Genomic DNA, 25,779 nt, shown 5'->3' with positions numbered 1-25,779 from the left:
TATGAAATTAAGATGGTAGATTGTTTCAGAATTTTGAATTGTTGCAAATTTTAGCTCAGGTGCTTCCCGTGCCTGTGCAGCAGCTAAGTATAGCAGAAACCCATAGCAAGAGACCCCCCTATGATATCCAATAGTTGATAGTCTTTTATATTGTGCTTTTGCTTGTGGGAATGTCACTCATGCATTTCCAGAAGATTTTCTGTAACCTGATTTCTTTTTCACCCTTATCTGTCTCATAAATTCACCTGCATTTTTGTTTTCAGATGTGTGTGTATCTCCAAGCAGTCCTGTAATTTAGCAACAAACTGTGTGAGGTTGGGAGTTTGAAATTAAGGAAATCTCTCATCCTGCATTAAGTTCAATCAGATTTTCTAAGGACACTTTAAAATTCTTGTTAGCTGTGGCATTATTAGAAATATTAGTAAAACTAATCATAAATTATTGAATAAAATAGTTCTAATCTAATTAGTTGGCTTGTCCCTTATGCTGCTAGCATGCCATATGCACATTATTAAATATGAGCCAGTTGGGCTGAAATTTCTCATGATGATGTCTGTCTTGATGAGATACAGTTTTTTAATCAACATTTCTGCGGAACCAGTCAGTAGTGCCTGGAAACAAAAGATGGGGAAATACATTCTTTGAGTTAAAATAAACTTCACAACCAGTTCTTTAAAAGGTAAGTGGCTTAGCCCTTTGGGGTGTGAAAGGCATATTTCCTGGGAGGCCATAATGGGGTCGGGGGGCACATGAAAATTCTCCATTTGTAGTTATATATAAGTTAAAGCCTTTCCAAAATCTGTATTTTCATGTGCTCAGGGAATGTTGATCCCCTGCATCTCCAGCAAAGAATCAGACTGCACACAGTCCTGCTGGTTTCAGCCCCTGCAACCTCCTCCCAAGGGGACTTGCAGGCAGAAGCTGGAGAAGAGGTGAGATGCCACCTTCACTGTGCTCTTACATCTCTGATACCAGCCTCTACATAACACCAAAGGGGTTTATATGTTTCTCCCAAAGCTACAGCATTATGAGTGTGTCCTTTTAGGAACACAGAAAAGGATGGGCTTAAACCAGATCCAGCAGCTTTATTTCGGGATTTGCTTACCTCTTGCATGGTGTGTTGTAACCCTGAGGTTCTTGTGAAACTACCTTATTCAATTAAATATTTAACAGAGATTTAATTTGACAGGGGTTAAGCAAAAGCTGATGATCATCTCCAGAAGAGAGGTATCTCCTTAATTGCAGTTTCAGCTAGTAAAACTAGAATGAAAAGAATGGTTTTGTGCTGTCTGCTTCTGTCCCAGCATGGCCATGGGGTGGTCTGGGTCATTTCATCCCACCCCACACTAGCACATGCCCAGGGGGACCTACAGGGGTGAAGCACCCAGCAGGGAAACAGACAGAACCCATGATGGGGTTAAAGTTGAGTTCCTACTACGCCGAGTATCTACAGGCATATGTCAAAAAACCATGGCTGTATTAGGAAAATGTCACTGATCCTTGGGAACAGATGGCAAGAAACTAATTCATCCAGAAAATAGAACAAGGAGTATTCAGTTTCTTCACTGTGCCACTAAGCCACTGTAATTCATCAGAAAGGCTTATCTATCCCAACAACCCGGCTCGCATCCCTTTCCAAATCAGACTTGCATATGTGACATTTTTTCCACTTAAGACACTCACCAGAAATTTTCCATATTTAATTATCACATCTTTCTGGGTGTTTTTTTTTTTTCTCTGACTAGCACTTGAAGGAGAATGAAGCTATTGCATTAAAAAAATCCCCTCAGCTCCCAAATCTCACAGGCAAATTATTTGGGGCTCCCTCATGGCAGAAACAGTGACTTCTCAGGGGACTGAATCACTGACTTCACATTTCTTTTTGTTAAAGATGGAGAGGGAAACCTCTTGGGTATTTTTATAGTGACTTTTTTTTTTTCCTTTTTGAATAGGCAGACAGTCTGATATTCTTTTTCTTTCTTTTTAAGAGGCAATTGTGTTTGATTCTCATCAATTTTTCAATACATCTCCTATCTGTTGTCTTTTTACTGCTTTTGTCTTTTGCTCTAATTTCATAAATTGGTTATCAAGTAAGTCTGAGACACAGAAAAATCTTTGCTGTTTCTTTCAAGAAGGGAGCTGTTCACAGAAAAGTCTCTTGTTACTGATGAAGATACAGCAAAAAGACACGAGGGTCACCCCTCCAGAAACAGGTATAGAGAAAGCAGGGGTTTTGGTGGTTTTTTCTTTTGTTAACCTGGGGACAGAAATTGGTCATGGATACTAGGATTTTGGAAACCTCAAGTTTTCCTGATCCTTGGGTGTGGATGACCACCTTCAGTCTTTAACCTTACTTCATCCCAGCTGCAACCCACACTCTTCCTGTGGTGGTGTCTTTTTCAGGGCTTGGCATGCTCAGGCAAACTCTCAGCAGACTCCAACTTCTGTCACTGTTTGAAGTCCTTAACATGGTCTCAGTGCAAGGTAGCTGTTGGGGAGCCTAGTTTTGCAAAAGCATGTTCTGGTTGGGCTTTTTGGTCAAATGCAGCAAGCTGGAGAGAAAGTAGACAGAGCTACTGGGTGTGAACATGAGCTTCTATGTGTCAGAGTCTTCTGTGGGATACAGTGGGGCCACTGGGCATTTCAAGAGGCTGCTGGAGAAAAGGAAGACAGGGGAGAGGAAGCATGGAAACAGAGAAGCAGCCTCCTTTCCTATCCAAAGTCTAAGTGTGGAGGCTGTTTGATATAGTAATCCATTTCAGGCTGGAAAATCTTAAATGGGATTTGTCCAGGTCAGCAAACACACTTGAGATTAGAAGGCAGAATAAATGTAAATGAAATAATGGGTAAAATGTAATCTTCTCTCCAAGTGGATAACATGGTAACATCTTTCTCCTCTTCTGTTGCTACAGGAAGATAAGCCAGTAGCTCTATTCTGTGGCAGGCCATTTGAGGAAGGAGTGCACTCCATGACAATCCTTGAGCCAGAGGTGTCCTTCACATGGGGCTGATGATTTATTCTGCTGCTGCTCTTGGGATGTGTCTGTGGCTCTCACATCTCACCCTACTCTACATGGGCAAGTAGCACAGTCCTGTTTTCCCTTCTGTGATTGCTCAAAGATCTTACACTGCCTTCCAGTAATGCACTTGGTCAGAGATTGAAGGGGCACTGCAGTGAATGGCAGCAGCACTTCATACAGAAAAAGGTTATTATAACCAAGCTAGTTAAACATTTTTATTGGGAGGAAGAATGTGGGAGTGCCACCAGTCCAGAACTCCAACCAAATTGTCTCCTGGGGAGGTTGATGCACTTGATAGAGCAGATTAGAGAAAGGAGTCTGGTTAATACAAACTAAGCCTACTTTTTAGAGTAAGTGCCTCTTCCCCTCCTTGAACACCCTGCAGACAAACTCAAGAATGGCATGGCCGCAGGATAACCAGGAGACTGTGATCTGATGCTGAACACAGCTCGTGAGGCCCAGGTGAAGCTGCTGCATGAGCAGTGAGGGACTGGATGTCACCCTGCAGGCTCAGAGCTCTCCTGGGAGCTGATCTCTTCCAGAGACACAACTGGCTGCCAGCCCTAGGGCTTCCCCACTGACCCTTGAGCAAACCCTCCCTGGAGACCCCACAGTCGAGGGTCTTCACTTGCAGACACCACATTTTGTGTATGTGTGGTGGGCATGGCCCATGCCAAAGCAGGAGGCTCCACCTGCCACCACAGGGAAGCTTTAGCATCAAATTTATGGGCACCATGTTGGTGAACTTCAGTTTCAGAGTGTTGGAAAAAGAACAGCCATGGAAATGAAGGAGAGGTAGGAGTGAAGAGGACATTAAATAAACATCAACACAAAACCACAGGTTTTGCAGGGCAGAGAATAGGTAGAGAAACAGTGAGGGGTGGAAAAAGTTATTCTGAAGGGAGCACATGGCATTTAAAGAGGAGAAATAGTTGAGACAGAAATTCAAGCTTAGTAGGTTGAAAAACACTAAGAACTGGCCATGGAAAGAAAAATACACTGAAGAATGAGATGAAACACTCATTGCTGTGGGACTTTCAGGTGAAAGCCAGCCATACTCCCCTACAAAAATACCAAACTATTGTCCTTGGGAGAGTGCCAAGACATATATCTGATTTTTCTTGTAAATTCAAAAAATAAATAATTATTATTATTCATTTTATCCAAAATTAGCCATGGGACAGTGCAGTAAAAATGCACAGATGCTTCTAGTGCTGCCTTCTAGATAGGTCTTGCATTCTTAGGTCTGTGATTGTCCCATTTTGGTCTGACATATCACTGCAGGAGAAAATGGCATGGTGAGGAACTAGATACTTGGATTAGAAACCAGAAATACAGATTTTAGATCTCTATCTCTGGCTCTCACCAGATTGAAAAATATATTAGTCATGGTAATTAAATACTGGTTTTCTTACAATCCAAAAACATTAATAAAAACTTTTAATTCCACACCGACTCTTCAGAGTATCAAAAAAAGGTATAATTTAGTGCCTTGTCATGAAGGCACAATGTGAACTAAAAGGCAGTGACCAAGTAATTAGGCTTACTTAGAATCCCTGACTTCAGCATGTCTATGACCATCTTGTTAAATAAGACAAAGCTCAGGAAGCTGGGCATGGAATACATTTTTAGCACAGCTATATAGGACATCTTGTCCAGAAATGGAAAGGCAGATGCTGCAAGTACATAGCCCTGGTTCATTTATTCATGTAGGACTTTTGTTTTTACATCTAAAAACAGGAGAAGGGGATGTACAATGTGGTTTACTATAAACATACAATGTGAAAGCTCTGTGAGGCTCCCAGTGACATCCAGATGTGGGGTGCACTGCTGCAGGAACATCTGGCCACTCCAAGGTGGGAAGGACTGACATGGGGCAGAAGATGGGACATTGAGGAAGGCCTTCTCCTCCTCAAATGTGGATGTGTGTGACCAACATTTGTCCAAAGGCTCCCACAGCATCTGCATGCAGCGTGTCAGTGAGCCTGGGTTCATACCTACTGCTCACAGTCATCCATGTCCCAACACTTCCTGACAGCTGAAGCAGAAAGAATAAATGGGAACTGGGAATGAATTCACTGCATATTCCTAGAATTCGAGGCAGAAGAGCAAGGGCTGAGCTGCATGGACTTGCTGTCAGTCCCCAGCCTGCATCCCTGCACAGGCAGGATGTCAGTGTCCAGCCTGCTTCACCTCCACTCAGACTGGACAAAACATGAGCCGTGATTGATACCAATGCTGCCTTGGGTGAGGCTGACATGTGATGCTTTGACAAAGATGGACCTTTTGGGTTCAAATGTGGGCCACACTGCATTCAATTCACTATCATAAAACAACACACTGAACTGAGACAGGTGCTACTGGTCTAAAAATCTCCACAGAGCTTGGCTGCTTTCAATGCCTGCAGCTACTGTTGCATATCTGAGCATGCTTGAAGCATTTTTAAACTGTTGTCCTATCTGAGGCCAAAGAGGTTTCACTGATCCTTGGGGTGACTTTGGACCAACTCACCATCAGACATCTCAGCTGCCTTAGCTCAGAGGTACACCTTAGCAACTCACAAATCAGCACAAAAAGGCTGTCAGAGGCTGTCAGAGGCATCATGGCAGTGATCATGTCAGGATTGATCCCAGCTCCATTTTGCAAAAGGCTCCTTCTACTTCCTCTTTCCTTTAGTCTGTACTGTACCTGGCACCGCATCTAGTTCTTAGGTGGATACTTTAAAAATATTGGTGACACTATAGTTTCTGTAGAGCTGGAGAAATTAAAATATGTTTCCAAAATTCCCACTGCCTTGTAGTGAAGATCAGGCATTACACCAGTTCACATTCCCAGTCATTCACCATGGTGGTGCCATTTTTCAGACTTTCTGTTATTTTAAGTTATTTGCGAGTAAATTGATGTTATACATTACCCAACAAAGAACTCCTCGTTTTATCATTTATTTTATGCCTTCAGCTTCACTAATGAACTTAGCTTACCCCAAGAAAACATAAATACCATCTTTTAACTTCACGAGTATCTTTAATGTATTTTTGTACTATTAAGAAATAATAGTACAACTCTATTAGAACAATGGGTGATGAACCCAACTCTGGATGGTTAAGATTGTTTTTTTAAGTACACATAGTGTTGACTCTTAATAAGCCCAGGGGATGATTCCTTAGCTCCTGTGCCACTTGTACTATTATGGTAAGGAAAAAGAATACGACTTGACATAAAGCACTCATTTTTGCAGGATTTTTTTTTTTTTTTTGATTAAAGGAGCAGCAATAGCTGTAGCCACGTGATGGAAAAAGCTGGGAAGTGGGGTTGTTTGTGCTGCTGTCTTACACAAACGGGCCTTTGGCTGGCTAAACTCTCCTGTTGGGTTCCTTACACCGTGTCCTGCACGTGTCATGCTGTCTCCGGCCACACACGGGACCGGCAGCGGCTGCGCTGTCTGCAAGGGGAGGCTGTGGCCACAGAGCACCAGCCCCTCACGTCCTGATCTACCAGGGCCCCCAGCAAAAGGGTTGGAATCACTCTAACAAGCTGCAATGGAAAAAGCATCTTATTCTAAGTTTCTGATTATGCTTAGGCCTTACCTGAATACCTTACAGCTGTCCTTCTATGATTACTTACTTGCTACTCCTATCGCTCTAAGGCTCAGTAATGAGAATAAGGTTTTTTCAAAAATGAAATCACTGTTTCAACACCAATGGTGAAACACTGGAACAGGTTGCCCAGACAGGCAGTAGATTGCCCATCCCTGGAAACTTCAAGGTCAAGTTGGACAGGTCTCTGAGCAAACTGAATTAGTGAAAGATGGTCCTTGGTTATTGCTTGGGTTACGTGACCTTTAAAGGTCCCAAACCACTGTATGATTTTCTGAACTAGGAGGCGAAGGCAAACCACTCTGAAAGCAGCTTCTCTGCAATAACTGTGTGTGAGCTGTTTCTTTGGCCACTTGGGTGCAGCCAGACCAAAGGCTGGCAGAGCCCAGTGCAGAGCAGATGACCCAGGTCAGCTGTCACCTGCAGGAGCATCCTCGCCCGGCTGAGTGCTAAACCTCATTGCAAAAAGCAGCCTAAACACTCAAGGGTGCAAATCACCACAGAAAGCAAGTAAGTTGCAAACTTCTGAGTGCTGTTCTAATTTTGGAAGGAAGTCACCACCTCTGACGTTGGCTGGTACACTGGTAAACCTGGTTTCTCATCTTGCTCTTAATATTTGGTGAGCTCAAGGGCTTCATAAACTAATAAACATAGTTTTAATAAATTACATCTTGAAGCTGTCAGCCTCTGAAGCACATATGCCTGTGGACACCACTGATAAATCCCAGTTCAGAATGCCTGTCACTCCCCACAGGACAGGCAGCATTTTAACAAACCCATGTGTGATAATCCACTACTTGAGCAGTGCTGTGAGCCCACATGGGACAGCACAGGATGAGAGCATGAAGTTTCACTGCACTTGGAGATTTTTTAAATCTAAAATGGCTAATTGTTCATGCCTAGTTTACTGATTTCTTTTCTCTTCTGCTTTGAACTCATCACTTCCAGCTTGTAACTAGTGTGCATTAAAGACTGACAATTGCCTTCAGTGAAAATCCACATAACTGCTTCTCTGATATAGTATCCACGCATTCCTGCCAATATGTGCCAGGGATATCCCCTCCCACCCCACAACTCCTTTGCCTTCTGCAAAGGCATTCAGGCACCTGTAGCACAGAGATTTGCTGTGACACCGCACACCCTTACCAATCATCGGGGACTCTATGAAACTCCACGAGTTGGTCTGAGGGATGTAGGACTGCAGGACCCCCGCGGCTCGGCCGGCCTCGTTGACCCCTCCGAAGACGTAGATCTTGCCCCCGCACACGGTGGCCGCGGCCGAGTGCACGGCCTTGGGCAGGGGGGCGATGGTCTCCCACTGGTTGGTGATGGTGTCGTACCTGGGGACGACAGCAGGAGCAGTGAGCTGAGCTCAGCAGCACTGGGCAGCGCAGACAGGCACAGAGAGGCGGCTTGGCAAGCAGAAGGAAAGCAGAGGTGGAAATGTATTTTTTTTAACACCTTGCAAATTCAGCCACTTGGTAAACGGTGTAATGAATGCTTTTCTCTAAGGTTTTAAAACATGGATAGAAGCCCAGAGAAAGCTGGTTCTGTTTTCTGTATATGCCTCTCAAATCTCATTATAGTTCAAGGTGCAGAAACTCAGGACATCTTTGTTGAGATATCTTCCACTGATTAATTTCTTTTAATGAGTATACAATGAGATTATTCTTGCTAATCAGTGCAGAGATATCTAATAGTGACTGTGGGCAGGCAACTGTTAATATACTTCAGTTGTTCAGCTTGTGGAACACATCTCACCTGCAACATAATGCAACATGATGGCTCCTTTTACTCCAGTTAACTGACCAGCAACTCTCATTTTGTGCCACAATAAGTTGCTTCCATTTAATTTTCAGTGTGCAAACCAAGCTACTGTGCTTCATTTCAGGATGCTGCAGTTGCTAATGCTGGAGTAAGATTTTACAATTGCATTCGTATTTGACATGAATCAAACAGAAAAGAGTATGCATGAAAGTGCTAAATTAGTTTTAAGGTCATCAGTATCTGATTTAATTAAGCCATTGACCATAAGGGATGTACAGTTAACAATCCATGGTTGAAGATTCATTTTAGACAACATCACAAATACAGGCATCCCTTTTTTTAAAGATAATGTGGCAGGGATCCAAATAGCTGTGCTAAAATGAGTCTTGGAGACAGTGGAGAATAATGTGATTTTTAGGTTTCTGTATTTCCATGTAATGACAGATGCAGTCAAACAGGAGTTTCCTAAATGGTGATTTTCCAGAGTTGTTGACTGCCAAAACAGAAGCCCTCACCCCCCATTCAGGGCTTTTGCTCTTAAAGACAGTGATATGAAATAGGTGATCATGAAATGAATTGATGAACATGAACCCATCTGCAAAATATGATTTGGCAACAAGGGAATTCTCCCTCTGTAACATGTCCCTCAAATTTTCACTGCTCAAACTTAAGGAAAATAAAAGGGAGGAATGATAAAAATGACATAAACAGCAGAAAATAATGTGCTTAATAAAAATGCACTAATGAGTTCCAAGTAATATAACTGAAAGTAATTAACACACTCATATAACTGAAGCAAAAGCAAGAGGGAGGCAAACTTTAACTAAAAAAAAAATTAGGAAAGTCCTTTATAATAAGCATGGAGTACTGCCTTGTATGATGCTCTAAATTAGTTACAGAGAAATTAAATTCATCTACAACAAGTGATCAAAGGAAAGAAATATAACAAGATTAAACAACATGGTGCTGGGAGCATTCACACTGACACACCTTTACTGGGCTGATTCTTGTACCAAACCTGAGCCTGCAGATGCATTTTGACTGCACAAGCAGCTCCTCCAGGTAAGAACCACATGCTGCATTTCCTGCATTCACTCACAGCACTCAGAGGGAACAACACTCACACCCACCCGAGCAGATATGCAAAAGAGTCTCACATAATATAAAGTTTCACACATTGCTTTTGGGACATACTTTGCTAACTCAGCTACTGCAGTAATTGGTAATTTAATTCTTGATGTCTTGTTAAAAAAATTGGCTATAATTGGGTATAGAATGGGAAAAACAACAGAACTGAGAACTGACCTAGTGTTCTTTCTCTTGCTCCTCCTTTAGGACCATTCCACCTGTCAACTGATACATTTTGTCTCACACCATCTACTCTGATTTAGCACCAGGAACATTTGTGGGCAGTCAAATTGGTCTGAGATGGGGGTGGTGAGCAGCCAAGTCCCTTCCCTGCTGCTGGCACAAGTACCTGGCACACTTCAGCACCCAGAACAAGGAGATTCTTGGCAATGACTTTCTGCGTGCCCCAATATGTTTTTGGGAAGAAGGGGTTATATCCTTCACATATATTGGGGGCTGGGTGTGGCTGAGGCCTGCATCCATAGGAATACTAGAGAAAGGTTCAAATTACAAAAACAATCACTTTTTTTTTCTGGATGAATGTCCCTGCCTCAGGTCTCACAGACCCCATTTTTAACCCACTTCCAGTGCTCTCTGTTTATGCTCTGCGATGATAGAGTTGATCTTTCTTTCCCCTACTGTCCTTCATCTGCCACTGAAAAACCAAAAATGATGAGTTCCACTTTATCAGCTGAAAGCCAAAGGCTGAAAATCTACTGGATACAGGTGCATGTGGTGAAACTTAAACCTCCACTCTTTTCTTGAAGGTCATTTAGTTTAAAAAATCAGTGAACCATAAAGCAGGTGGAAACAAGTCCTTGTTTACCTAACATGGCCAGCTAATGTGGGTTTTACATGGGCTGCTCAGTGAAGCAACTTTCTTGAGTGTCTACCCTAGTCCTGAGGCTGAAGAGGAGAAATTGATGCCTTCAAGGTTTCTCAACAGCTGTTCACCAAGTCCCTCCATCCCCTGGGAATTTACTCCTCCAGTTCACTCCATCCTTGCAAAATGGGTAGATTTGATTTCTAGTCTGTTTTGCTTCAGTTTCCACCCACCAGAAAGTTTGTTTCTTTTTCCCTGTTGGATTATAAAGCTGTCTGCTTATCAAATCTCTCTCTTTCACATATGTACGTGCAGAAAATAATAAAGTCAACTCTTTACCTTCTATGGGATAAACTAAGTAGTCTAAGCTCCTTAAGTCTCTGCAAGGCAGGTTTCCATCATTTTGGTCAATCTCAAGGCAGCTCTTAATGTGCTCACACAAGGATTTGCACCAGATTAACTAAATTGGTTTAAAAATGAATGAAGGTGAACCTTTGTAACCTCCCAGGACAGAAAATACTGACACCTGCTTTACCTCCCTGCCCTAGGGCTTTTCCATCTGTTGTGTCATCTCTGGCACTATGATCACACCACGGCCACTGGAGCTCGTGGGGCTCCTGGCTGCCTGTCACACCAGCCCTGCTCAAGGGCCAGCAGGGAGGAAACTGATTTAAAGAATAATCACTTTGATCTCTTTCCATTAGTCAAACTTTGCATTCGAATCCCCTGTTTGAAGCCATAGATGGAGACATAATGTGAGCTGGCTTCAAGCCAAGCAAAGGTTTTTCTTCCCTCTCCTCCACTGCTCCCTCCTGGTGTGTCCATGCTTCTCCTTGGCTGTGGGCCTACCGAGCCCATCCAATTTGCTCAACTTGAATCTTCAAAGACATCTCCTCTCATATTGCTGACTCCTGGTCTGCAGTTCTTGCAAGCTGTAGACTCATGTGTGGTTTTACACACTTGCCCTCACACTCCTTCCTCTGCCCCAGTAACCTGCCAGTCCCCAGCCCTGCAGGACATGTGTCCCCACATTCACGTCACTTGCACTGAGCACAGGGATCTCATCTGACCCCTGTGCACTCACTACCTGCTGATTAATGTATTATTCACGCACACCTTTTATGTTTTTAGATCTCTTATAGATGTGTATATGCACATTATCTGTATATATAATGTATATCTGTATGTATACGTATCATTTGTATACCCACAATACAACAAATTATCTGAACCCAGCAGAAAATACAGCTCAGGCTTGAAGAGAGCACATGCAGAAATAAAACCTTGCTGGTTTCCACAACTCTTCACTCTTAGGATTTTTTAATCTGTGGGACTGATCTTCCCCATCCTTCATTCATTTCATTCACCTCCTCCTTCCTTGCTCTTTCCCTACCACCTCAGTATTACCAGCAGAAAACCCTTCATTTCAAGCTGTGCCACTCGCTTCACTGCCTTCTTGACTTTTGATCTCTTCAGCACCTGAAAACAGTATTTTTTTTCCTCCTCAGTCTCTTAATTTCTCTCCTCCTAGGTTAAACAGCCGTATGTGTATCTTCATTTATTCACATTATAAGATCCTTACATCATGGTCAGCTGCCTACACACTGACCATTTCTGTCAGTCTGCAAGAAATCCTTCAGTTATTTAAACATTATTTAATTATGTCTGCAGGAAAGCTTCTATTTAAACTAAAGCAGTACAGTGTCTTATTGAACTGCTCTTCAGATAATCCACATATTTAAAATCACAATAATAGATTACCATTTTTTGCCTTTTTCCTTTTCTTCTGACAGGCATAAGAAACTATCCTAACAAAAGGCAATTTATTTAATTTTCTTTCATCTAGATAAGATCATTTAAAATCATTGAGTCCCACCACTAACCCTGCACTGCCAAGCCCACCACTAAACCATGTCCCTCAGCATCACATCTATGTGACTTCTAAACACCTCCTGGGACAGTAACTCCAATGCTCCCCTATGCAGCCTGTTCTAGTGCATGGCAATCCTGGTGAAGAAGTCCACCTTCCTTGGGGGAGAACCCCTAATTCCCACGTGATCATATCTCAGTAAAACAGTAGGTTCTGAAGCAGCTTCTAAAATGTATAAAGCTTATTCTTTACATGGATTTTTTTTAGACTGTCTTCAACATATGCACTGCCAAGAAAAGTAATCTCCCAATTTTAGACAACCTTATTGCAAAAGTGCTGTCAGGTCAAGGGGATTAATCTTCTTCTGTCCTTCAAACATATAATAACCACAAAGCACCCACATTTCCACACTTCCAGTCACATACATTGTCTTGTCAGCACACGCAGCCTCCTCGGCTCTCAAATTGCATATATTACAGGGCCCATCCATTATCCAAAGACCTAGTTCGTGGATCCACTTCATTTCACCAGCTCCCAACTCAACTCATATCTCAGAAGAAGACAGAAAGTGTAATACCTTCTCGCCTAACACCTAATGACTTGCTTCCTGTCACACAGAACCTTGCCAGAGGGGCTTGATGGAGAACTGCAGCCATGCTGTTATTTCCCTAAACACTCATTGCAAAAACATAACTTTCCCTGAACATATACCCATGCACAGCCACAAAAATGGACTTATAACTCAGCCCCTCTGGCACATGCATATTATTTTAAGATGAGTAACGAATGACTCCTATTCATCTGTTTGTGATTGATAGTCCCATATTATCCATCGAGGTGGAATTTTTGCTGCCTCCTTATAGACAAATGGCAGATAAAGGGTAAAGAATCAGCCCTGTTGAATTTGATGGGAAAACACCCGCTGTTTGAAGTGGCACCAGAATTTCTGGGTGAAGCTGCACCCTTCAGCATCAATGACACAACTGAAAGCATGGAGAGAGGGATACAGGAGCTGATGCCATAAATCATTTTGAGTCCAGTGGTCCCTACTTGCTTTAATGCTTTGTAATGGTGCAGCAGATGTATCAAGTGTGGGCCTGTGGTATCATGCATAGCTAAGGTGGCCTGACATTTGCTTTTAAAAAGATGCTGTAAAAAACATATTTGTAAGATTTTAACCATTTAGGATCCAATATTAGAAGAATTCCATGACAGACAGGTGGAGAACAAGAAAGAAACTGGGAGAAAATGCTATGTTCTCTGTCTTCAAAGACCCACTGTGGTGAGACACCCTTTAGACATCATCATCTGGGTCTGCTCACTGGTGAGGTCAGGGTAAGTCACTTTGGAGTGGAGACATGACCTTCACCATGCCAGCAGACACACGTCAGAACCTGGCCAAAGCTGGGCATGGTCACGCTTGGGCTGACTGAGCAAGCAGAAAGCAAAATGTGGTTGGGAAAGATAAGCTGCATGTGCACCAGGGGAGGTGGAAAATGGTCCAGCAAGGGAGGATGTTCAGTGCCTTGCCCTTCACACTGGTGGCACAGCCCAGGACTGCATTGTGGGTCAGGCCTGGATAAGCCCCTACACCTCCATCTGGGGGGATAACAGGGCTATAATCTCAGAGGCCTGCTAGGAGGTGAAAAACTACCTCAAACCCAGCAGTGTGTGTCTGCAATTCCACACTGAGGGGAGGAGTGGTAACTTTAGAGCTAAATGTAACTTTCAGCATCACTTGACATAGAGCATATGACCATGCCACACTATTTTAATTTAGTGCTTTTATATGACCTGCTGGAATGACAGAGAGGTTTACCCTTTACTGAGAGATTGTATCACACTGTCCCATCCAAACCAACACAGTATGAAAGAGGAATGTGCAATCCACATAGAAATATGGTGGGAGAAAGTTGGCTTCTTGTAGCTCTAGAGGAGGGGAGGGAAGAAAAGCAGACGCAAGAAGTGGGCATTCACTGCTCATAACACGGCAGCCAAATCAGCAATTAAAATAATTTTAGTTTGTATTTTAGTGTGTTTTTTTTTCCAAAACTGCAATCCAAATTCAGAAATCCTCACTGCTTGCAAAGATAGGTACAGCAGTTTAAATTCCTGAACCCTGCCTTGTCCAAATGGGAAGTGCTTTTGTGTGAAAAGGCCTGACTTTGCTCAGCACTGCTAGGAGAGTCAGCCTTCCCTCACCTTCATTTCTGACAGCAGACCCTGGCACATCCTTTCCAAAACACAGCTCCAGCCATGCTGTGCTTCACTTCTGTCACCCCCTACTGTCATTTAAATATGAAGAATAAAACAGGAAACATCCCCAAACTTCTCTCATTTCCCAGCATAGCCCAAAGGAGGCCATGCTGCATTTTTTTCATGGCTCTGTCTCACAAGCCACTCTATAGACAACAGCAGATTAATTATAACCACGGGTTTAGCAAATCCCCATGACAAGACATCCTTATTGTGGCCGAGACAGTGTGCACTGAAATGATAGGGAGGAAATCTGCTCCTTTCCCACATCCAGGTCTCCTGGTGGGCTTGGTACAATGGAAAACCAGCACTGCTGCTCTCACTGAGACAAGCAGGGGCCACCAAGGGCCTGAGTGTGACTTTGCAGGCTGCAATGTCATCCATGGTGAGGACTGGGTGACTGACATGAGAGGGAAGGAGTGGGGGGACTCTGCTTGATTTAGGGTTCATTAGCTGACCAACATTTTGGATGCTTTAACAGAGACCAGGAGAATCAGAGCAGAGACAGAAGTCAGGCCCAAGGAAAACTGAGAAGAGATAATTTAATCAGTGACAACTATCAAGACTCAATAGCATTCTTTTGCTGTTCATCTTTATCAAGAGATGGAATGAAATGGCATCTCTTTCCTGGGTTCTCTTCTTCCTGTGTTCACAAAAACAGTTCTGTTAGTTAAAAATTTACTGACTTAAACTATGGGATGAATACCTTCAGATACCAGACACAAATCTGCTGTAAAGGATGGGATTTGTTTCAAAGCAAGTCCCATAGGCAGTGCCCACCTTAAGTTCTGGGTGAAGGAGGGGAGCAGTGTTCACATGTCACTTTCACTGTTATGACCAATCATTCATTCTTTGCTGTCTGCATTTCCCTGATGGCTGAGAGCAACATCACCAACACCAGTTCCCAACCTTTTGAAAAATGTGCTGTTTTTTCTTCCCCCAAAATCCTTCCAAATGGCCTATCCCTATTTGTCTTGCCTGTTAAGGCAACTTTTACTGGAAAATGTCTGCTTCAACATGCTACAGAAGAAATATTCAAATTCAGCATTTAAAACTGACAAAAATATTTTTGGTTGCCACATTAACTTAGAAAAAATATTTCCCAAATATATTTCCCAATTAAGTGTTTGGGGAAGGCTAAGACTGTATTGATATTTTTGGAATAGAATATTCTCATAAACTGCATTTCAAAGTGAATTCTATTTTTTTAATGAAAAAATTGATATAGATATAAAATCTATGGCTTTATTGAATGCCACGGGTGACAAGAAATCAGTTGGTTTTGGAATTTTACTTAGTGAAATATTTTTGTTGCACTTCTGTTCCTTCCTGGTTTTTTTTAAGTTCCATGGGAAAAAAAAATACATCTGGAGTCTACTTGAAAAATTTCCATTCTCTCCCATCTTTGTTCAGCCAGGAATTCAAAACTTTCCATTTATTATTGGTTGTTTAACTGTCAACTTGGCAGGTCCCAGCCCCAGGCCAAGACCACCAAAGGGAGGATCTTCCAGCCAGGTCAAGACTGAGGTGCTACACCAGGAAAACACATACAAGAAACTTACTTTGCTGTTGGTTTTTTTTGGATTTAAAAGGAAAGAAAAAAAAAAAGTACTAATGTGGTCTGTAAAGACTTTCATCAATACTAAATTCAAAGGGAGTTTATTAGTTCATTGTATAACCTGGAAAAATATCCAAAGAAGCTTAATTCCTCTCTTCCCTCCCCTGAGCAAAGCGAGAAGCTGGCAACTTTCCTCTTTGGTTTTGAAACAAAGCTTTCCACTTAAGCTTTTAAATGAAATCTAATCCTGCCCACTTTCCTACTTTCTTAGCTGTTATAAAAGCTTATTTTAACACATACAGTCCATTCGATGTGTCCTTTAAAAGGCAAACAGTCCTTCAGCACTGCTCCAGCAAACAACACATGGTTTGGTTTTTTGAGTTTTTTTGGTTTTTTTTCAGTTGTGGGTTTTGGGGTTTTTTTTTACCTTTCCACATGATCAACGTTGCCTGCCACACCGACCCCTCCAATGGTATAGATTTTCCCATCGTACACCAGGCTGTTATGTCGACACCTCGGGACGGTCATGCGGGACACGAGGTTCCAGTTGTCGAGCAGGGACATGTAACACCAGACATCGGCCAGCGTGACACCCGCCTCCATTCCGCCTGGCACCCAGGGAAAAAGGGAGAGTTATGGGAGATCCTGCAACGTCAGCAGCTCTGCACACAGCAATCAAAGCCTGTTACAAAGTAAAAACTCTTCAAATGACATTTGACTAATTAAAATAAATCACCCTCAATGCTGAGCATCTGTTCCGATGATGCATATCTGTGTCATTTATTCATGTGCCCCAAAGGCTGAGGTTTTTTTAATAAGATGACATAAAGAAATCAAGATGTCAGACTACGAGGGACACATACATAAGGGGATAGACCCTTCTCAGTGTTCATAAATAACTTCCAGTCTATTAAATTACTGCAACACTTGCAAGAAGGTGTCAGGAGGCTGAGTGTATCTTGGCTTGCGAGACAGAGGCCAGCCTGAAACCTAAAATGCTTAATACAGTGATGGATTGAAGCAGCACATATATGGACACAATAAAGTCAGTACTTGGACTGCAGGCTTAATTTCTAATTTTCGGGGCATATTTCTTATTTATTTTAATTTGCAGATAAAAGAACCAGCTGTACCACTCCTGTAAAACAGCTCAGGATGATCTCATGAAACATTTATATTGGTCACTTTTTAACTTCTGCTTGAAGCTTCCAAGGTAGCCACTTAGTGGGTGTCTTATTATCCTGTTTTGAAGCACAAAGAGGTGAAATTATTTATCTGGGACCACACTCGGAGTCAGTGGTCAAGCCAGGAAAATGAACTAGACACAGTTCCATGGTTTAATGAGAAAACCAGACTTCCTCCTTGGTATTTTGCTCTCCAAACCTATGCTATGCAGTGCAAGGTCCAGTACTTGGAGCTTGCAGCAGGCCATTCTCACTTCTGTTGGTTCCCCTTCACTTTTTTCCTGTGTCTTCTACGTTTCAGCAAAGCAAAATATCAAGTGACTCTTGGCTGCATTTCCAGCTCTCCTTATTGCAGCCACCAAATACCATCCAGTCACTCATCCAGATTCAAGGGAAAGAGCTGAAATGAGCTTTGAAATTAGGATTCTAAGCTTTTGTTACTAGGTATGGCACAGCCTAAAATGGCTGTACATATTGGAAAGCACCTCAGCTAAGAATAACTAAAAGCCAACATCTGACAAAAGCCTCCCCAGAAGACTTTTGCTCCAGCTGCTCTCAAGCATGGGCAAACAAGCATGGGGAAAAAAACATCAAGAAATAATTTCCAATCAATTCTTAGGGTCTCTATGCAGTATTAATGGAATTTAACACCACAGGCAGCAATTTACTGCAGAAAATGCACTGAGAGAGCTCGGCAAGGGAAAGGCAACAGCTGTAACCCCTTACTGGTACAGATGCCAGGTGCATCTGTGCTCCCAACGACATCCTCGGATCACACACATCCGCACCTCCCTGCCCAGTCTCCTCTTTTAATCATCCAGCCCCCACTCAGCTGCCATCAGAGCATTTTTGCATTGTCTGGTGGAATTGTTTTTCTCCCTCTAGCCAAGCAGAGGTACCAACAGACTGCAAAAATCCAGATACTGTGATGCTCAGGGCATGGTGTTGTCAGATACTTTGGGAGTTAAAGCCTTTTAAGGAGCGTGGTCTCAGTTTCACCAAAACTAAGAAGATTATAGGGCTAGTGACTACTGTCAGAAGAGAGGTTTCAACAAGTACAAAACATGAATGCTCCTGTAAGCAAATACTTTAAGTGTAGGTCACATATTCAGCAGTTCAGTCTGTCTGTCTCAAATTCCATAACCTACCATTTAGATTCAACTACAGAGAGTATTTTAAATTGTGTTTCTATGGCAGTGAAACCTCTTTGCATGCTTGATGGTTGTCAGACCTATTTTCTTCATGTTGCGACTGCAAAATATTGTTGTTGACTGCTCTGAGAGTACGTTAACACTGCAGAGACATGGCGAAAGATAAAAGCAGGGAAATCCCTCTCTCCCAACATTATTCCTACCTTTTTAATTTTTTTTCTCCCCAGGAGCAACTGGATAAAACTCTGGCAGGTCCTGCTTTGACTGGGCTGCCTGTATTGTAACTTTTCTCCCAGCCCAGTAAATCTGGGGAGTGAGTGGATTGAGAACAGCCCTCTAGAAGAGGACTGGGAAGTACTGGTGGACAAAAAAAGAGAAAATGACCCAGCAAAGTGCACTTACAACCCAGAGAATCAGCATTTCCTGGGCTGCAGCAAAAGCAGCATGACCAGCTGGTGGAGGAGGTGATTCTCCCCCTCTACTCTGCTCTTGTGAGACCCCACCTTGAGTACAGCGTTCAGCTCTGGGGTCCCCAGCACAAGAAGGACGTGGGCCTGTTAAATTGAGTCCAAGGACAGGGTGTGAAAATAGTCAGAGGGCTGGAGCACCTCTTCTATGCCGACAGGCTGAGGTTGTTCATCCTGGAGAAGAGAAAGTTCTGGGGAGATCTTATCGTGACCTTTCAATACTTAAAGGAAGCTTATAAGAAAGATGGAAAGAGGCTTTTTATCATGGCCTGTAGTGACAGGATTGGATGGAAGAGTTTTAAACTTGAAAGAAGGGAGATTTAGATTGGACATAAGAAAGAAATTTCTTACATCGAGGGTGGTGAGGCCATGGCACAGGTTGCCCAGAGAAGCTGTGGCTGTCCCATCCCTCTTCAAGGCAAAATTGGATGGGGCTTGGAGCAACCTGGGATAGTGGAAGATGCCCCTGCCCATGGCAGGGAGGGCTGGATAAGGTGACCTTTAAAGGACCCTTTGAGTCCAAACCCTTCTGTGGTTCTGTTTCTATGGAATCTGCTGCTTACCTGAGAGATAGATGTTGTCTCCAGCGCTGACCACGCTGAAAAACTCTCTGTCATAGAAGGGCAGGCTGGCCAATGGGTACCACTTGTTGTTTTGAGGATTTAAGCAGGTGACTGCTGTTAGAGCACGTTGGTTCATGCCAATCATCTGGCGACCCCCAACTAAGACTATTACCTCGGCTACTCCTAGAATTCAAGTAAGAAAAATAGTATTATAAAAAAGTGGCATCTCTCAACCAGGCAGGAACACATCCAAAAATACTCATCAGTCAGGGAAACTTTAATGTATCATATATAAATCTCTTTTAGAGTCTGCAATCAAACCACGAAGGGTGAGAAAAAACAGGAATGTGTGTGTAGGGGGAGCAGTGGGTGAGGAATGACACTATGAACACTCTCGGGAGAACTAGGGAGGGAGAATGCCATCTGGGCAAAACTTGGGGGGAAAGAAATAAAAAGGCAGTTCCATGTAAAGATGTCCATTCATTTCAACAGTCTGTGAGTGAGACTTGCAGGTAGCAAATTTCTCTTCCATTGAAGAAAATGGGCATTTTGTCAAGGATTGTGATAGCTTTGGAGCTTGGTCATTATCCAGCAAAAGCATATTTGGACTTTAACCTATAAAGTCTTCTCACATTAAAAGCTAATGTATGGGGAAAGTGAAGCTATGGTTATGGATCTTCATCCTAATAGTTCTTCTGCATGCACTCTATTAATACATAATTTTTGGGTGGGTTATTTCTTTATTTGTTGGGGGTTTTTTGGATTTTTTTTTGGTTGGTTGGTTTTTTGGTTTTTTTTTTTTTTTTTTTTTTTTTTTTGCTATTCCCAGGGAAAGCAGATTTTCCAGACCCAGATAACATATGCTCAAGTCATGGATCATGGTCCTGGCCTACCAGGTGCTAGGAAACATGACAAAGATGGCCCCTGCCTTAATATGGTTATTTACTGAGCTTTATCTGTGCTGGAACAGCTTCCCCAAGCCCATAACATGGTAGGTGTCCAGCAAGCCAAACTGTCTGTTCATGCAAAACTTTCAAGTCCATATCTCTGAGGTTTTATTCACACTTCACAGCCAGAGCTGAGTCACATCTGATCTCTGTGTTACTCCAAACTCCTCTCCAGACTCATTCCCACAGAGATGGGTCACAGTATAACCCTGGGATGTTTCCTGACTTCATCCAAGAGTCAGGTGCGGGGAATGGTTTGGACTTGGTATTTAGCTGAAGTATTAAAAAGCCTTTTGCAGCAATTGGAAGCCCCTGTGCAATGTGCTGCCAGGAGAGGTAGGCTCAGAAGGACCAGGAGGCCACAAGCTGGAAGGCATCACCGTTTCAGGAGCTGTCTCCTGACTAGACCCATTGCTGAGATGTGTTACAGTTCCCAGCCCACAGACAAATGTGCACAGGTGCAGGGCAGGAGTGAGACTGCCAGCGAGAAGGATTAGGAGCAGCAGCGGAGAGAAATGCGTCTGCAGAGTAATGGATTATTGTCACTCTTCATTAGCATTTCCAAAAAATATATTTGTGTCATTCAAGCAAGGTTACTCTCTTAAAAGTTATTAAGATAAAGTGCTGTACAGTTTAAAATAAATGTTTCTCAGTAACAAGAGATCATTATTTTTGCGCCGTACCAGAAAATCTAATCACCTGTGCAAGACATAACTTGATTACAATCAATGACCTCGAGAGAGCATGTGACATGCAGCAGCGAGTCCACAAAGGGTGTTTAGAGATCCTTTGTGCCTCCATGAATGCTGTTGATATGCAAAATAACATGATTCTATATAATTAGACTCTGACCTAAAAAACTATAATCACCCTCCTTTACCCTGAGAGAATCACTTTTCCCTCATCAACAAGCTTCTGGAAATGGATCACATTACACCTACAATTTTATATACATAAAATAAGCACTTTTCAAAAATCCCTTCAAACATCACACCATTAGTCATCTTCAATGAAAGACTTTTTAGGGTAGATTGTTATTGAAAGTCCTCTACACTTCGTCCTTCTGAAAGGTGCCTTGATGAGGCAGTCTCCTGAAGCTGCAAATGCTGTGGTTTGATATGCCATCTCCGTGCCACATTAGCATCTGTGGCAGTGACAGAAAGTTTTGTCTGGCTTTCTGTTGTACTTATGGGAGGCAGAAGTACAGGCAGCATGTTAAAACAATTCACCTGCTTCATCAGACTCCTTCTTGGATGCAGTTTTCCTATGTGGTACCTGCATTATCTGTTCAGCAATATTTAGGACATTTCTCACATCACCTTGATATGGGCTCAGCTGGCAAGGTGGGCACTTAGGGTTTTTCTATGCATTCTTCCAAAAAGGAAAAATAGGTGTGAAACTTTTTAAGAAGACTCAGTTTTTCACAGCTGCTGTGTTTTTAAAAGGGAATATGTTATGTATGATCCATTTGTTCTGGAGGCATTAAACAGTCTGATCTAGTACTCATCAGTATAAAAATAACATATTTACACCAGCCTCACCATATAAAAATATTATACTTACAAAAGACTGTGAAACTGAAGGTGTTTGTTGAATATTAGACAGATGCTCCCCACAAGAGGCTCCATGGCAAAAAAATCAAATTATTCACCTATTTCTGCAGCTAGAGAAACTAAGGCAAAGAGGGCAACGGGCTTATTTTCAGAACAACAGAGTACTGTTACAGTCTCTGTCAAAGACAATAATTCCTCCAATTTAGGCTCCTTTTAAATCCCAATTCAGAAGCATATATCTGAACACCCATGTCCACCCACTGGGAGAGGCTCCTAAATTCTGAAGGAAATTAACAATGGAAAATTGAGATCGAAGTATCAGCAGGTTCTGGGAAGGAGCCAAGGTCTGTGCCCTGTCCCAGGGCACGTCCAGGAAATGTGGAACCAGTGGGTTGGTGTTGTTGAAGGCAGTTTTGCTTTACCTGCAGAGAGCCTGGGCCGGGTCCTCGGTGTCTGCATCTCCTGGCGGGCGTGCGGCAGCATGTGATAGCGCTTGGCCTCGTTCACCAGATCCCGGCAAGCCTCCGAGGACTTTATCAACTCCTCATTGTCAACAACATTCAGCAGATAGCTGGGATGGATGAAGGGGAGCCTCACCACTGCCAGCAGCTCTGCAGCATACTGTGAGGGGGGGAAATAATAACACATGCAGCCTTCAGGTCAGAGTTCAGCCACTTGGCATCTCCACTTCCTTGCCTGTAAACCATCCCCTGTCATCCAGCCTGGAAACACACTTGTCATGGATGCTGCGTACAAGCCCTGCCTAGTGAATGAGTGGGACAGAGACAATGCAGCACTCAGAGCTCCCTGGCCCACACTGGGTTTGGTCCCAGTAACTAAAAATAATCTTCAAAAGGTGGCAACTCCTTTTATACAGCACTGTATGGAGGAATTTTTTGAAATAAAAGCTCATTCTGAACTCAGGCTGAATGGAACACCTTATGCAGTGGAGACATGGAGTGAGCATTTGAGTTATCTGAATTAACCTTAAAATGTGAGTGTGGTTGTTGCACTGTAATAAAACCCCCAAACAAGTCTTTTCTGGCACTATAAATGTGAAACAGAAGTCAGTTAATAGGGTAGATTTCAACAACTATGATAGAGCCTGAATGATGTCAACCAATTGCTAAAAATCCTTCAATTAGTAGAGTTTATTTGTTGGTGAAACAAATTATGTAGCTCTAGCTTTTAGGGAAGTCTGACTCCAGAGGGTGCTATAGAAATACTGACAGTAAGTTTCCTCTCCTAAACAAATACATTAAACCTCAGAGGGTAAAGTACATCTGAGCAAATGAAGCTGTCTCTCACCAAACACAGCTTAAAGGAGAACAAAACCCCAAGAGAGAAAACTGCAATCGAAGAAGCAGGAGTCCATCCCCAGATTATTCTTTTTATATATAGTTGGGTATATCACAACACTGCATGAGAATACAGTGAAAAGCAGAGCAACAGGAAAACACACAACTCCAGAAGCAAGGCAGACAAACAGGATGCAAACTAAGGGTGAGCAGCAAGAAAAGATAATCATCTGTTGCAATAAATATTCATACAGCAGCAGCATCCAAAGATCCCAACTGGGATTGAGGCCAGGATGCAAATACATATTCCTGAGGTCCGTGCTGGTCCCAAGAAACTCGGGGCGCCAGCAGCATCTGCTGGCCTGCAGATGCCTCTGGTCTTCCAGAAGCCACTTGGCTCTAACTTTCTTTTTCAGCAGCATGCCTGTCCCTGCAGTGTGTGAGAGCCAAGTCACAGCAGGAACAGGAGCAGGAGCAGGGATAAAAATGGAGCAGGGGCATAGTGAGAAGGGAGGGTAGGGATATGGCCTGAACTGGGTAACGGGCTGGCCAAGCAGGTGGAGGATGCAGTGACACCTGTGAGAGCTTCCAGGGCCTTTCCCTTCCCCACTCAAACTGAAGAAGCAGTCTTAAATTTAGAAGGAAAGCAAAGGATGTCTCCTCCAAATACACACTGCTCTCCTAGTGGAGAGCCACATCACCATGGTGCAAGTTCTGCCAAAGCAGAAATGTAACAACTTGTGGGGTTGCAACAGCTGAGCTCCACATGTGCCTGCAGATCTGTGGCCCTGAGGAGATGAAGGGTGTCAGGCTGACTCCCAGTCCCCAGCTTATCAGCTCTCCTCAACACTAGAGCTGACAATTTTAGGTACAGCTTAAAGACTTGAAGCCTGGCCACTCTGCAATTGTTTGGGGATAAAAGAGTTGTTTGGTGATCCAAAAGGGATGGAAAAGTGACAGTGCTTTTTTTCTGGGAAAAAAAAAAAACCCAGTGAGCAGTAGTTCATTCCTGACTCCTTGCTACTACCTCTAGTGTGGCACAGAGCCAAGTAGGGCTTGAGATCACTTCATCAACCTCAAAAGATAAAAGAAGACACTCCTCCCTTGCCGAAATCCATTTCTGAGGTGCTTTCTAGGAGGTACAACGGCTGCTCCTTCCCTGGAGCCACAAATGTCAGGCACTTGGCTGCAGATATCTTAATGCCATTACCTTGTAAGAGAGGAAGCCGTGGACATATGGCAGTGGGTGGCAAATCTCTGACTTCAGGAAGTGCTTTTTTTAAGAAGGTTGGAGGCGTTTAACCTTACATGGGAGCCAAAACGAAACGTGGCATCGGGACAGGGGAATAATGCGGAGAGAGGGTACACTGCCAGTGGGCGAGACAATCCCACGGGGGAGGCTAGTTCCCACTACAGGCTGCTCAGGAAGCAGTACAAGTTGCTAAAGGCAGTTTAAATAAAGTTGTAAAATGTATGGAGTGTACACAGGAGCCAGCACCCTCCCTTGGTGCACTGGGACATGCCAGAGCCACTCCTGGCAGCCCCGAGGCCGGTCTGCACTGGAAGCAGCCACAACACAAAGTGGTGCCAAACACCAGCACGGACGGGTGTGCCACTGCATGGGGGCACCATGTTCCACTTACCACCATGTCCAAAAGCTGACTGCCAATTAGCATTGGGAGAACAGCTCCTTTCTGTCAGGGATGGGACAATTCCCATGGGCCCAGTGGAGTTACTGCCTCCCTTTCCCACCTTTCCCTGAATAAATGGGGCAGCACTGCTCCCCGAGCACAGCGAGCTCTCCCTCTTGCTCGCCCACCTTGCTTTAATTAGATAAGTGAGAAAATGTGATTCTGCTTCTCTCCTGGATTTCCCCCCTCCTTTCTCTCCTCTTTTGTCTGAGCTCATGGCTTATTTTGAAGGGGAATAATAATTAGAACATGCTGCTCCCTTTCATCAGCTAGAAAGCTGATGTCACATATCAAAACCCATGTCACTTTTCACTCTTATTCTTCCCTTTGCTCAAACAGCTACAGAAAGCTGGATCTGTGTGTGTGTCTGTGTGTGCACGACCACACACAGCCACGACTCAGGCTTGGTGCTGAGAGCAGTGAGGGTACATAGAATTGCAGAGTTTTTCACCAAGAGATTTAAGGAGTATGAACCATGGCAGCATCTTCACAAGACAGGAGAAGCTTTTATAAAGCAACCTCTTTTCGCACCAGTTCTTTTAAGCACTATAGTCAAGGGTGAATTTCATTTAGCCTCACTGATTTAAGAATATTCAAGTGATTTAGGCAATCAGCAGCCTTTTTCTTTTGGATTCTCCCTTGTGAAGACTTCCCAGCTCTGTTAGCTATGATTGTACTAAATATCCTGTTACTATTATCCATTTCATTTAAGACTGGAATAAGCACCATAAAGCATTTCAACCTCCTTACCATCTGTTATTTGCTCTCCATTCTCTCTTGTCTTTCCGTTGTGCCTTATACAGCTATGAAACATCTACTGCACCTACTGACGTTACCAGTTATCACTAAAGCAGCAGAATACATGCACAGGGCACAATGACAAATTCATCCACCTCGGGTCCCTGGA

At 43.2% G+C, this 25,779-nt stretch overlaps 1 protein-coding gene across 1 annotated transcript in view; it reads right to left on the bottom strand.

Annotated features, from left to right (window-relative positions):
• KLHL29 (kelch like family member 29) overlaps window positions 1-25,779 on the bottom strand; it is a 387,740-nt gene that overhangs the window by 14,240 nt on the left and 347,721 nt on the right. The window contains exons 9-12 of the mRNA XM_018921262.3: window positions 22,306-22,504; window positions 19,384-19,566; window positions 16,446-16,626; window positions 7,763-7,956 (exon numbers count right to left, since the gene is read on the bottom strand). Coding sequence (XP_018776807.2) covers window positions 7,763-7,956; window positions 16,446-16,626; window positions 19,384-19,566; window positions 22,306-22,504 — 757 coding nt within the window. The remainder of the gene's footprint in view (window positions 1-7,762; window positions 7,957-16,445; window positions 16,627-19,383; window positions 19,567-22,305; window positions 22,505-25,779) is intronic.

Source organism: Serinus canaria, chromosome 3 (genome assembly GCF_022539315.1).
Source record: "Serinus canaria isolate serCan28SL12 chromosome 3, serCan2020, whole genome shotgun sequence".
Lineage (NCBI taxonomy): Eukaryota > Metazoa > Chordata > Aves > Passeriformes > Fringillidae > Serinus > Serinus canaria.
This window is presented reverse-complemented; position numbering and strand designations above follow the sequence as displayed.